This window comes from Sciurus vulgaris (assembly GCF_902686455.1).
Source record: "Sciurus vulgaris genome assembly, chromosome: 7".
In the NCBI taxonomy this organism is placed as follows: domain Eukaryota; kingdom Metazoa; phylum Chordata; class Mammalia; order Rodentia; family Sciuridae; genus Sciurus; species Sciurus vulgaris.
In genome coordinates, this window is record NC_136467.1 from 1,932,738 (window position 1) to 1,946,715 (window position 13,978).

At 49.8% G+C, this 13,978-nt stretch overlaps 2 protein-coding genes across 24 annotated transcripts in view; both read right to left on the bottom strand.

Moving 5' to 3' along the window:
- The window catches only part of KIF25 (kinesin family member 25), a 37,437-nt gene extending 30,405 nt beyond the window's left edge, over positions 1 to 7,032 (bottom strand). For 4 of the 6 annotated variants that reach the window (XM_079146565.1, XM_079146564.1, XM_079146567.1 and 1 more), the window contains exons 1-2: positions 6,887 to 7,032; positions 121 to 186 (exon numbers count right to left, since the gene is read on the bottom strand). In XM_079146565.1, the coding sequence (XP_079002691.1) occupies positions 121 to 186; positions 6,887 to 6,979 (159 nt within the window). In that variant the 5' untranslated portion in view covers positions 6,980 to 7,032. Of the gene's footprint in view, positions 1 to 120; positions 917 to 1,067; positions 1,543 to 3,647; positions 6,393 to 6,886 lie in introns of those variants that run through there. The other 2 variants (XM_079146568.1, XM_079146566.1) reach the window with 2 other exon arrangements.
- Positions 7,033 to 8,785: 1,753 nt separating this feature from the next.
- AFDN (afadin, adherens junction formation factor) overlaps positions 8,786 to 13,978 on the bottom strand; it is a 135,687-nt gene continuing 130,494 nt past the window's right edge. For 17 of the 18 annotated variants that reach the window (XM_079146179.1, XM_079146172.1, XM_079146178.1 and 14 more), the window contains 2 exons: positions 11,444 to 11,528; positions 8,786 to 10,679 (listed from right to left, as the gene is read on the bottom strand). In XM_079146179.1, coding sequence (XP_079002305.1) covers positions 10,526 to 10,679; positions 11,444 to 11,528 — 239 coding nt within the window. In that variant the 3' untranslated portion in view covers positions 8,786 to 10,525. The remainder of the gene's footprint in view (positions 10,680 to 11,443; positions 11,529 to 13,978) is intronic. The other variant, XM_079146175.1, reaches the window with a different exon arrangement.

Sequence of the window (13,978 nt, forward strand, 5' to 3'; positions counted from 1 at the left end):
ACAGAGAACAGACAAGATCAAAGGAGAGAGTGTCACCTTCAATTTATTTCTTGGATGAAGGCTGAAAACTAATTTCAGCACTAAATGACTGGATGTAATTCAAGACATTAAAAATATTACCTCTGCCAATTTCAGATGAAGAACTGCATTTTCCGTTTCCAGTTCAACTATGCTTTCTTCTTTGACCTACGAGCAAGGATCCAGAAAGGAAAACTGTCACCACACACTGGCCTTAGTGAACTGAAGTCACAGGAATCAAACTGCACACACAAGAAGAGAGACGGTGCCTTGGAGAAGTGGTCAGGGTGGGCTGGAGGACTCACTGCAGACCCCTGTCTGCAGCAGGCCTGGCTCTCCCTCCACCAATCCATGCCTACAACCCCTCCCTGCCCAAGGGCAGCCCCCAGACGGCAGCAGCAACATTGGTGGCAGACTAGAAGTGCAGGACCCAGGACCCTCACGCCCTCTGGTCAGAAAGGGTGCTCAGGAAGGTGTGTCGGTGGGGACAGGAGTGATGGAGGAAAGGCAGTGCCAGGTCACAGGGGGATGAGCTGGGCACACCACGGAGAAAGAGTGTGATGCGGGGACCTTTTGGGGCAGAGGGGACTGCAGAAAGGCAGCCATGGAACTGGAAATGTGCACTTAATCACACTGAGAGGACAGCCCTGGAGGTACTGGAGTAGAGTTCGCTAGGTACTTAGACTAAGTACTCCAAGAGCAGGAACCTGGAGCATAGAGGACAGAAAACAGCCAGTGCTGTAGGTGAGTTCAGGTGAAGTCCTCCTGCTGGGGAGTGAACCTCCTGGGGGGGCTCAGTCCCTCCTGCTGGGGAGTGAACCTCCTGGGGAGGCTCAGTCCCTCCTGCTGGGGAGTGAACCTCCTGGGGAGGCTCAGTCCCTCCTGCTGGGGAGTGAACCTCCTGGGGGCTCAGTCCCTCCTTCCGGGAAGTGAACCTTCTGGGGGCTCAGTCCCTCCTGCTGGGGAGTGAACCTCCTGGGGGCTCAGTCCCTCCTGCTGGGGAGTGAACCTCCTGGGGGGCGCTCAGTTCCTCCTGCTGGGGAGTGAACCTCCTGGGGGCGCTCAGTCCCTCCTGCTGGGGAGTGAACCTCCTGGGGAGACTCAGTCCCTCCTTCCGGGAAGTGAACCTTCTGGGGGCTCAGTCTCTCCTGCTGGGGACTCAGTCCCTCCTCCTGGGGATTCCTCATCCTCCAAGCCTGCTGATAAGCAGGTCACAAAAACCTGTGATTATTTTAGGACTATCTTGCTTGTAATTCTAAACTTTCTGATTGGTGATACAAACCTGATTCCTTGGAATTATCTATAGTACTATTGTTATGTCCATTTAATTTAACCCTTATAAAAATCCCCAGAATATTTCCAAAGTTCTTTCCAAGGTCCCCGCATGTCTACATGCTCAACCGCAGTAGAAGCGGAAGTTAAGAGCCTGATACATCTGTGCTTAAATTCTCACATATTTAGATACTTTCATGATACTATATATAAATTGTTGTCTTAATTTTTGGGTTTTTTTTTTTCATTACTATAGCATACAATTTTTTTTTCCCCTACATGGATCTTGTTATCCTTCAGTCTTGCAGGACTCACAGTTTTTAGGGCCAGCCTCATGGTGGATTCCTTGGGATTTTCCATCTACACCATGCATGAATACAGATGTCTTATTCTTCTCCGAAGTAGACGACATGGCCTTCTCTTGCCCTACTGCCCTGAGCAGCATGTCCGGAGTAGTGTTGACCAGTTGAGCTCAGGAGGGATGTGCTGACCTTGCTCCTGATTGTGGAGAAGCGTCCACCTTCCACCACACAGTGGGATGTGGCATCTCTGGGTTCTCCTAAATGCCCCTTGTCGACTGAGGAATTGCTTTATCTCCCTTTTACTCCTAGTTGGTGTGGTTTTGTTCGTCTGTTTGTTTGTAGTACTGGGGATTGAATCCAGGGACACTTTGCCCCAGCCCTTTCAGTCTTTTTACATTTGATACAGAGGACTGCTGAATTGCTGAGTTTGGCCTTGAACTTGGGCCACTTCTGCCTCAGCCTCCTTCTCTGTGCCCTGCGGTTGGGTGTTGAGTGTTATTTGTCTAACCTTTTTTGTGGAACTATTAAGATGATCGTGAAGAGCTTTGTCCTTTATCCTACTGCTACGGTCTGCTTTATTAACTGGGTCTGGAATACCCCTTCCTGGAGTACACCCAGTGGGTTGTAGGACATAATCCTTCTTAGACACTGATGGAGTATTTTACTCGTATTCTGCTGAAGGCTTTAGCATCTGTATTCATAAGAGATCCTGCTCTGTGGTTCTTCTTCCCAGGACTGTCTGGGTGGTTTTGACCTCAGGACAATCAATGCTGGCCTCACCGAGTGGGAAGTGCTCTCTCCTCTTCTATTTGGAGGAGCTGAAGGACAGTGAGTCCTTAAAGGGGCTGGTGCATTAGTGAGGCCGGGTGGGCCTGGGGAACTGCTTGCAGGTTTCGTGACTACTGATTCAACCTCTTTACTCATTACAGTTCTGCTCAGCTTTTCTATTTCTTCTTGAATCAGTTCTGGTAGTGTGTTCATTTATAGAAATGTGACCCTTCACCTGAGTTGTCTAACGTGTTGACGATGTTCACAGTATCTTCTCACAATCCCTGTTCCTGTGAACTTGGTAGAACTGAGGCCTTTGGATTCTAGTAATTCTAGACTTCTCGCTCTCTGTCAGCTAAGCTAAACATCTGCATGCTGTTGACTTCCCCTGTGGTTGTGTGGTCCTCTGCTCGTGCACTTCCTCTTCACTTCCTTCTCCCTGCTTAGGGTCAGAAGCGCTCTGCCTTAGCCAGTGCCCTATGGTGGACGGTTAGATCGCTACTAAGACACCTATCTTATTTTTAATGTTTTACAGCTATAAATTCCCCTGGGCACACCATAAAGTTCTGCACATGCATCTTCCTATCTCAGATATTTCGTTTTGTTTGTGGTTTCTTCTTTGACCTACTGGCTATTTAGGAGTGTCTTGTTCAATTTCTATATACTTGTGTATTTCTCAAATTTCATTTGTTATTAATGCCTAATCTCACTCTAAAGTGACCACAGAATGGATTTCGTGTGATTCCCAGCCTTTCAAACTTGCCCCGCGTGGCGTTGGGGCTGGTGTGCTGCCTGTGCCCCAGCTCTCGGCTGCATTGGGGGTGTGTCCTGTCGGTGGTGCTGCTGCGGGGACGTCTCTCGCGTCCAGCTGGCTCCTAGTGCTATCAGGTTTTCCAAGGTCCCTCTTAGGTTTCCTGGTTCCACTGTGGAACGTGAAGCGCTGCCATTCACAAACTTGATTTCTAAAGTGCCTGTTTCTGCTGCCCTCATTCTAGGCCTGTTTTAAGTTCCTCCAGTCATACTTTTTATGTCTTCCTGATGGACCGACCGGCCCCTCCTAACGAACGTCACTCAGTCCCTGGAAGAGTGCCCTCTGGAGTCTCAAGCAGCACACTCGCTTCCCCAGGCTTGTGGGCAGCAGGCTGCGTACCTGTCTCATCTGCTTTCAACCCACTTGTGTCTGTGCCTCAAGGGGAGCCCTGGGGACCGCATGCATGGGTCTCGTGCTTTTCATCCAGCTGGGGACCTCTGCCTTTCGATGGAAGTGTTTAGTTTACTCGCACTTACAGATTCGCTTGCACTATTGGGGTGCTGAGCTTGGATCTGGCTGGAGTGCGTCCCTCGGGGCTGCGTGTGGGAGGCTCAGTCCTCCGTGGCAGTGCTGGCAGGTGGTGGGTCCCAGTGAGAGATCCTCAGGTCACGAGGGCGCGCCCTCAGCAGGGGTTAGCTCTTCAGGAGCGACTGCTGCAGGAGCCCGCAGCTGCGTGTCTGGTGAGGTCGTCTGTGCCATGCGCACTCCTTTAAGTAGCGATCTGCCAGTCGCAGGGCCTCCTGAGAGGCCCAGGAGAGGCTGAGCCAACCCAGCTGCCCAAGCTTGGACCTTCAGCCTCCAAACCTGAGCTAAAGAACACATTTTGTTCCTAAGCTCCGGTGTCAGGTGTCATCATTGTGACGAAACATGGACTGACAGAGCGCCACTTATCTCTGTTTTCTTTACGCCTCCTGGTGTCTGGTTCCCTCCTGTTTGTATTCCTTTATTGTGCACCGAATGGTTGCTTCCTGGCAACACATGCCATTGCTTTGAGGATGCCTTCACTGGTCTTAGAGTCAGCCTCGTGGTTGCTCAGGGCTTAGCACGCCGTCTGACGCTGGCTGCAGGAACGTGGTGCTATGTAGCCGCACTCTCCTTCCTGTTTCATTGTCTTACTGCAGACATCGTGTCAGAAATGTGACACGACACTGTTATGATCATCACTTTACATAATTCAACGTTCATTATGCCCAGAAAAAAGGGAGCAAGGACACATTTACAGGACTTTTAGGAGGTCCTTGTTGCCATCTCCACTCCTCCACGTGGCCCTGACCCAGCCTGCCCTGTCCCTGCCGACCCCATCTACACTGAAGCCCATGTCTTCCTACGTGCTCTTTTTGTTGATGACACTAAACCCCTGCTTCCGAGGCCCAGCAACTGCACGCCGTGGGACACAATCACTTTTTAGATCAGTTACAAGGAGGATAAAGAAACATGTGCTTATACTGTCTTTTAAAATCACGTGATTGCCTTCCCTGACACCCTCTGTGGATCTGTATTCCCATGGAGGTGGCTTTTAGCTTGAGGGATTTTCTTTACTATTTCTTGGAAGGTACATCTGAAAGTAACAAATTTTATCAGATGTTGTCTTTACAGGAATCTTTGTTTTTCTTTTGGTACTAGAGATTGAAACCAGGTTCTTCATTTTTATTTCTTTGAGACAGGGTCTCACTACGTTGCCCAGGCCAGCCTTGAACTTGTGACCCTCCTGCCTCGGCCTCCTGGGTCTCTGGGATTACAGGAGTGCACCACCACACCCGCCTTTGCCTTCATTTTGGAATGACAATTTTGCTGGATCAAAGATGTTGGCTGAGAAATTTTTCCTTCCACGCTTGGGACACACCCTCCCGCCCTGGCCTCCACTGTCCCTGGAGCTGGTGCCAGGTCCTCCTGGGGTCCGTCACGTCTCTGACCACTGGTCTCTCTTCCCGCTCGAGATGTTCTCTTTGTCTGGAAGCATTTTCATGTGGTGTGGGTGGGATCGCTACCTTTACTCCACCTGTGGAGTTCTTGAGCTTCTCTGGTGTCGTAGGTCACGTTTCCTAGCACTGCTGGGGAATGTTCAGACATCATTCCCTTGAATACCTTTTCTGCTCCTGTGTCTCTCTTCTCTCCATCTTGTCCTTCTATTATATAGGTTGGTGAGCTTAAAGGCTTCACATCTATTCCTGATGTTCTGTTCATTTTTCTTTGACTTATTTCTATCTGTTTTTAAGACTGTGTGATTTCTACCAATTTATCTTGAATTTCTTTTCCCAGAAGAGTCTCCCGATGACCTCACTGTGGCCTCATCAGGCCACACTGGGTTGGCGGGGGTCTGAGCAGGGCTTGTTGCCTGTCTCATTTTCTGACCCCTCTGTTAAGCTGCCCCTGTGTGGTACCACATCTACCTAATTACTAACTGATTGCTCTACTGATGTGGGCAGTGACCTGGGGCATACATTTCTCTAACGTCTGATCTGGTGAAACTCAGGGCAGTGATGAGTTTTGAATCCAGTCTTTGAAGTTTGTTCTAAGCCCAGAGGGCTCTTAGCCATTTCCCCACTGGCTCTAGTGCCCTAGCTGGCCTATGGTTTAGCATGTGGCTCGTTATGGGCTGGCTTGCCCTCCCTTTAAGGCACATGTTGAAGTCCCAATTCCCTGGACCTTGGAGACTGCATTTGAAGAGAGCCCACTCTGAGGTAGCTGAGGCAGAGGGAGCCCATCCTCTTGGTCACCCCAACACAGGAGCTTGTGAAGCTGAGCCGAGTGGAGGAGGGAGACAGGGACCTCCATGATTTGGGGACATCTTAGCACGCTGTTTTCACTGAATGCTTTTCCACTTGACGTACGCACTCAGGATTCCAGAGCCTTAACTGCTCGTTTCCTATGGTTTTCACCAGCCTTGCTTGCAGCAGGCCCACAGAGCTCCACACCTCCCCCTCACTCTGGAAGTCCTCACCTGCAACAGCTTTCTCAAGTGGCCACCGTGATCCTTCATGCCCTTGAACCACGACTGCACAAGTGACATTACAAAACACAGATCTGATCATGAGTGTTAGCTCCTTCATGCTGAGATCCTTGGCATCCTGCGTGGCCAGGGCCCTTGTCCTCTGTCTCCATGCTGCTTGGTGTGCCATCCAGCCCATGCCCACCACACATCACTCCCCACGGGAAGTCTTTTCTAGATCCTCAGTCCCCATCAGACATGGTTCGGCCATCAGGACACAGGGGACCCTCCTGGCCCCAGGGCTGCGTTATAAACCCCTGAGGCCTTTGCCACAGCCACGTTATCACTTATGTAACTGTGCTTATTTCACTGCTTCCTGCCCCCTGCAGGCTCTCTGGGGTAACGCCAGAGTGATGCCCGTTGCTTTCCTGACCACCACATGCCCAGCACCTGTCCATCATGCAGCAGCATTCCACACAGGGGAAGAGGCCGTATGAAGGGCAGTGGAGTGGGGGTGGGAGGACGGTAGAGCGTCAACAGACCGGTGGGTGGGCACAGAGGGGCCCAGGTGGGAGTTGGAGGCAGGGAGACTCTGGGACCGTTGGGGAAGGGGAGACAGGCCAGTGACCCCTTCTGTATTGAAGCCCAGATGGATGTGTGTGCGCTTTGGGCCCTGTTCCTAATTTCACGATTCCATGAAATCCCTAAACCCCACCAAATTCTCCCTTGGTCCACAACGCCCCGGTGAGGGGGAGGCCCTGGCTCCCAGGCCCCTCCTGGACTTACCCGCACTTGACGCTGCAGCTGCTGCATCCGCCGCTCTGCGAGACCCAGTAGGGCACAGCACCCACCGGCATCGCCCGCACCTGCGGGCTTCATGGCAGGGTCCAGGCCTACAGTGGAGGGGGACCAGCGGGCACCAAGGACCGACGGGGTAGGGGCGGGGCGGGGCGGAGCCAGCAAGCGCGCGGGGCGGGGCGGCGGAGGGGCGGGGCCAGCGCAGGGCGGCCTTGGCTGCAGGCCGACTCCCACCCCCACCCCCACCCTTCTCGGAGGCTCCTTCGGGACACTCGGGCTGATCAGTGCGGCCGGGCTGCCTGCTGCGTGAGCACAGCTGCTCATCATGGCCTGCAAGGCCTCTCCCACCTGGCACCCAGCCCCCTCCAGGCGCTGCTCTGGCCGCAGGCTCTGGCCACGGACTTGCAGTCCGTCGTGCCACCCACTGCCTGCAAGCGTGCCCTCCTCTCAAAAAAAAGCAGCTCGTTTTCTGCGGGGATCCACTGCCCTGAAAGTTGTTACTAAGTGCATGTTTACATAAACGAAGCTATGCCAGAACCACGCTTCAGGGCAGCTGGGGTGGTGGGTGACCTCTGGCCAGCTGGCGACAGCAAGCTTCCTTGAACATCACACCAGAAATGACTTCCGCTTCCCAGTCTGAAGTCTAGTATGCAAACATGCACCCTTCTGATCACTGACTTTTCTGAATCAACTGGATGAAATGCGGGCATACAAAAATGTGACAATTTGGGGGCATATTTTCCCTTCTACGGATAACTTAAATTTTGTTTACTGTTCCCTAAATGTAGAACTTTGCCTTTCTGTCCAGTAAAGCACAGAGGATATTTTTGTTCAGTGGTACATAGTAGAAGGACTCCCTGGCTATTTCATGTGGTCTAGTGCTCAAGGGATCACGACTTCCATAGAAATAAGCCACAGAAACACGGCTGTGAGAGGGGATGGAATCAGACCTGATCCTGATTACCTTACCTCTCCAGACTTTCAAGTACCTTTTGAAAAAGTAAAAGTGAACAGTGTGATTCAAAAATGCAATTATCCGGTTCTACCAAAAATGTTCTCCTGCAAGTTCTCACAGCCCTGACACGCTGCTTCCTTCACTGAAGTCCAGTCTCATTGTTTATTTTTACAACACAGTACTGACCGTAATCACCCCACTGTGCAGCAGATCCCCAACCATTTCTGCCTGTCTGCAACTCTGCCTCCTCTGACCCACGCATCTCCATTCCTTCCCTCCCACCCCACAGAAGCCCTCGGCATACTCTGCACCACCCACCCCACATCTCTGCTCACAGGCACGAAGCATGAAGGCACCCATGTGTGAGGAACAGATACCCTGGAGACAGGCAGGTTGGGGGAAGTACACCCAGGCAAGAGGAGGCGAGGGCAGGTCTGGCCCTGTGGGAGCAGTCTGCACAGACCTGGCCTGACCACAGGGCTTGCTCTCGCTCACGGCCAGAGGGAGGTCCTGTTTCCTCAACACGGACTTAACACTTTTACCCCTTTCACACCAGCTACCTGAACTTGGTACTTGCATTTAAACACAGTTCAGGAACATTCATATAATATTCTTGTTACTGGGTGCGTTTAGGAATTTCAAAGTGGCCAGGATGGGACATCATAACTAAGAAGTGGTCCAGGGGCCACCTGGGGTGCAAACCAGAAGTCACACAGGTGGGGAAGGTGCAGTCTGGTCACGGACAGTATGCAAGTCACCTGAGCCTCAGTGGACTCAGGCATCCTGCAAAAAACACATCCCCACAGGCAGAAAACACTGCCTGACACGGGAGCAGAGTTCTGCAATGTTTGTGAGGGACAGATGGAAACAAGGGAGAGAGGGGCTATTGTTAGAAATATGAACTTTGTCAACATTTTTAAAACAACAGCAAATACACTTAAATACATAGAAAGTTTATTAAAAATAGGTTGCAACCGAAATACAGTAGAAATGGAAAACGACAGCAGTTTGGATCTTCCCATAGCAATGCACATCATGAAGAGCATTCACACATATTCACATTGACCTCATAGTCCAGGGATGGCCAAATCCACCTCTCTCTGGGTGACAAACACACAAATATCCCTGTTTGCACGCATGCTGTGTGTGTGTCTGTCTCCCACGTGTGACAGGCAGCGATCTGCACCCGTGTTCCCCCAGGCAAGGTGTGGATCTGCCACCTGGAGGTGCCAGTGCTCCTGAGACCCAGGAGGAGCTAGCTCTTCCCCAGGCACGTGTGCAAACCCTTCCTCAGCTCTCAGGGCCATTCGACTCTTACTTACAGGGGGATGGAGAAAGCACACTTTCAAATAAGGACCCTGATAGACATAAAAAGTATTTACACTTGCACTTTGGACAATTTATCATACAACTCATATTGAAGTGGTTTCTAGGGCAGCCAACGCCTGGGTCCTATTTGAAAGTGGGCATATCTTCCCCGCATACACGTTTGTGAGAGAACAATATGGTACAGAAAGATCATCTGGATCCCACTAGGGCTTTGTCAAATAGGAAATGTGCTTAAAATCAAACAAATTTACCATTTTAACATCACACAATATAAACAAACTGAGGTCCGTCTCCCCAACATCAGCCACATATCCACAGCTGAAAAAATGACAGTGATAACTCCTAATTCACAAATTAAAATTAAATAACTCTACGATACTATAAAAAACAAAGCTCAAACTGCCATGAATCATTCTTGCAATACTCCAGCTACAGATGGCACAGTCATGGAATTCCTTTCTTTCCCACAGAATATCAATGAGAAATCTGTCTTCCAAATTTAAATTTGAGTGACTTCTGTGCTTGGGGGTCACCTAACAATCTCCCCATTTTCTTGGGCGTTTCTGACCCTAGGTACATTGACACTGTTCAGTTAGAGATCTTTGATAGACTCCTTGGCCTACATGAAACATTAGTTAACATTCTAGAATAACTGTCTTCTTCAATTTCAACAATGATTTATTAGGCTAACAACAACTCATATTTATAAAAATAAAATCTCCTAAAATTAAATCCTCAAGATTTTCTTCTTTGAGAATTTTAAAAATCAAATATTCATCAAACATTGAATCAAATGCTCAGAACTGACTGGGCGCGTCTGCGGGACCGAGGCGGGCCGTCGCCATCCTGCTCACAGGCGCTGCCACCTGGGCAGCCTCGCGCACAGATGAGAGGCAGCTGCAGCGACCCCCGAAGGGCAGGGAGGAGCAGGCCAGTCTCCTCTCCTGAGGCTGAGGTGCTGCCTCCCCAGAGGGCAGGGCGGGGCAGCGGAAGATGAAGTTTCCGAGAAAGTCCAGGAAGAGACTTCTTTGTGTAGTGTGTGGCGCGAGGACAGGGAGACGTTACCCTGACTGTCTTCATTTTGCCCCGTGAGCCCAGGACTCCAAAAGAAACCAACAAAGATACCTTCACACAAGTAGCTCACTCAGAATCAGACAGAGTTCAAATAGTACAAACAATTTCTTGCTAAAGCAAAATAAAATGTCTTGGAATCTGAACACCTCTAAATCACAACCATTTTAGCATCTGAAATTGGACATCGCCAGAAACACCCACCCTCCGTTTCAGATTCCCACTCACGGCCCCCACGCAGGCCGTGTGCACACACTCGCCTATGCCTCTCCTCACTTGGTGTTCAGTTCATTCTCCAGTTCTGTCAATTTACGGGAAGCTTTCACCTTGTTGGACACATCTTGACCTTGTGAAAAAAGGCGCTGACGCTCTCTGAAGGTCAGGTTTTCAGGGGCTCCAGAACTCCCAGGTAAGTCTGCATCTTGGCTGGACAAGAGAGAAATGGAAAAGATTACCCTTCAATGTACACACACCTGCCCGTAACCAGCTAAGTCTGCACAATGAGCAATCAGTTGGAACTCTCAGAGAGAGACGCATTCTTTGCTGAATGTTGCTATAACCTTTTCTATAAGTAAACTTATTAGAGCTGTGTTTAAATCCACATACAAACATAGGCAAAATATTCTCTTTATTAAAATGAAAACATTCCCCAGTGATACCCAACATTCAAAACACTACTGAGTCTGATTTCAGCAAGCAGGTATTTCTTACCAGTTGAACGAATTTAACTAAAGGGTTCAATTTAAAAACATAGCATAAAACTCACACTTATAGATACACCTAATTTAAACAATGGCTGTTTTCAGAACAGCTATCATTGAGAACTAAGACCCAGGTGAGGACAGTCCATGACAATGTGGAGCTGGTTTATGTTCTGGGTAATCTCAGAGTTGGCTCCACATGGTTGAGCAATACCCTTGGCCACTGTCCTCAGATTTTCAACCTTCTCTGGTAGGAGCGAGGGACAACACAGTCAACTGCTTCTAGTGTCCTGAGCAGTGGGTCCAGCACCTACAGCACTATCTGAAACAGAACTACATGAGAAGCCAATGCTAAAAGGCCTACATGTGCTCATGTGATTTTCTACAATGAAGAAAACATGGAGCTGATGAAGTCTCTGAAATCTCAACCCAGCCTCACAGAAGTCAGCAACGCCTCAGTCACTGGCACTGCAGCACAACTCCGCATACCTTCTGGTGTGCTTCTCTCTCCCATCCTGAGGAGCATCAAGGGCACCGCTGACTGCCCCAGCAGACGCCACGTAAGGGTGTGGTCCTTTTCCAAAAAAGAAAAAGTCCAAGTTAAAGTACCTGATTATCTGCGAAATTTTATGATCATAAAGATATGGTGACCCCCACAAAATAAGACACCTTTAATCACGGAGCAAACAGGAAAGTGAAAGGCTCTTCATATTAGATGAAAGAGGCACCCCAGGAAGCACATCTCTTGGTGGCCTGAGTAATCCAATCACTACTGAACCTGTGCTCAATGACTGACCTGCCTTTACTGTTTGAGCGGAAACCTGCAATGGATATGTAGGAGTCAGCTCAAATCTGATGGAGTGCACAGTTAGCACAAGTCCAGAAACAGACCCACAGAGACCTCACTTAGACAGGAGGTCAGCAAAGCGCTCCAACACGTCGGTGACACCAAGAATTGTCTTAAAAGCTCTCCGGAGCAAATGCAGCACGAGGAATTAAGCAGGTAAGCACATGACTAAAGTTCTTCTCTAGAAAACTACTGAACTGTTTCTCAAGATAAATGGTTTTAATTATTAAAAACAAAGTAAAGCTTTTAAAACAAATGAGCCTCCCCACAAAAACCCACCTTAGCACTCCATACTAGCACTACAGGTTCAACAATGCTGAAAAAATGAAAAGGAGGCAGCTGCTAGCTCTGTGGGAGGAGAGCGTCCCCAGCCTGCGCCACTGGGCCGCCATGGTCACGCAGGGCATCTACCAGCCTGGCACCTCGGGCACCTCGGTGAGTTGCTGAAGATCCAAAGGGATGATGCAGACAGCATGTTTCAGGTGCATTCACGCATATGGTAGCACTGTCACTGACAATATGTTACTAAGTCACAGTACGCTAAGTCAGTATTCATGCATTTCTATTAATTATAACATTACAATACTAAGGGCACACCTGAAAAACCTGCTGGAGTACTGAAAGCTCAAAATACTCCACACTGACAGTATCAAGTGTTGGATTAAACAGGCCACAGAGCTATTGCTGTATTTTTATATTAAAGCTTTTTTCTTTTCAAAGTGCACATAATGAATTTTCAAGTAAATGGTTTTCTTCCATATGAAGAGCCCATGGGGCAGAGCTCCCCAGACACACAGGCAAGAGAGGGGGACTATGGGGCGCCTTGTCTGTCACACGCCCAGTGTCCCATGGCTGCCCCAGCGCATCCACCCCTACCCCAACAAGGCTCAAAAGACACAGGGCAGTGTCTCCACCGCACGGTCATCCGTGGTGGCCTCTCAGAAGCTATGAGAAAGGAACTTTCCAGAATGAATTTCAAATACTTCCTTCATTTCATCTGTCATTAGATGCATCTTTTGAGCTTTGTTGAAAATGATACCAGCTTCTTCCAATGGTAACAAATAATCAGTGTTTCGAAATTTCTAGAACTCTGTTTCCTAGAATATCAAAAACTTTCAGCAAACACTACGTGAATACTGCCAATTACAAAGTCTCCCCAGAGCTTTAGTCGCACTTCCTTTTGAATCATGCTGCTATGCTGAAACCAGCATTCTTCCTTCTGATTCACACCCAAGTCTGTCCCTCACGCTGCCAGTGGAAGAGGCCAAGTCCCTGCAGAAGCAAGCCTGCCGGAGCTCACAGAGGACTGGACACAGCAGGTGGGGGACGGAGACAGGGCCAGGTGCACTCTGCATGTGCTGCAGACGCTGCACCACCAAGGACCTCCGGAGGCTGAGCGATCCATGCAGGCTGTAACCTGCTCCTCAGTGCCCCTGGGTTGCGCATGAAGTAAGGGTTAGCGACAGGACTGAGCCAGGACGGGGAGAGTGACTCCGACCTGCAGCGTTCCGCCACCAAACCTCATGACTGTTCGTCATGACATGGACAAATATGTATTAGCCCAGCTTACAAAATTTAATACAACCCTGATAGTATCTTCCTTCAAAATTTGTTACTCCATGAGCGTCTTTAAGAGATACCAAATTCTAAACATTCATGGCGTAAGATCTAAGTTGGCTTCCAGAGTCTCGGCCTAGGTATCATGATACACCAACCCTTCAGTGTGGACTGAAGCTGATTCAGGCGGGAAATAGAATTCTGGAAAAACTCCTCTGCCAGGCTGCACCGAGCCCTGAGCTGCTGACCCCCACTTGCTGGTGACATGGAGCCCCAAAGAATGCAGAAGGTGTGTGTACTTGCTAAAGCTACAAGACCGAGTCTGAGGGGCTCCAGGCTGGAATTCCAGTGTTGTCACAGCGAGGCGAGCATCTGAGCAGAGCTGGGTGTACCTTAAGCTCAACTCCAGTGCTAAGGCCTGCCGATGGTGCCTCTGCAGGCAGCAGCCTGCGTGTGCTGGCAGCAGCAGGACCCTCCTGTGTGCAGGCAGCCAGAGGGTTCTCCCTAACTAGCAGCAGCTGCAAGTCTACGACTGCCTGGCTACTGGTGCTGACTGGAAGGCCAGGGCGAGGAGAGGAACCTCGGGACAATGGGGGCGCTGGACCCTGGGAGGTGGCTGT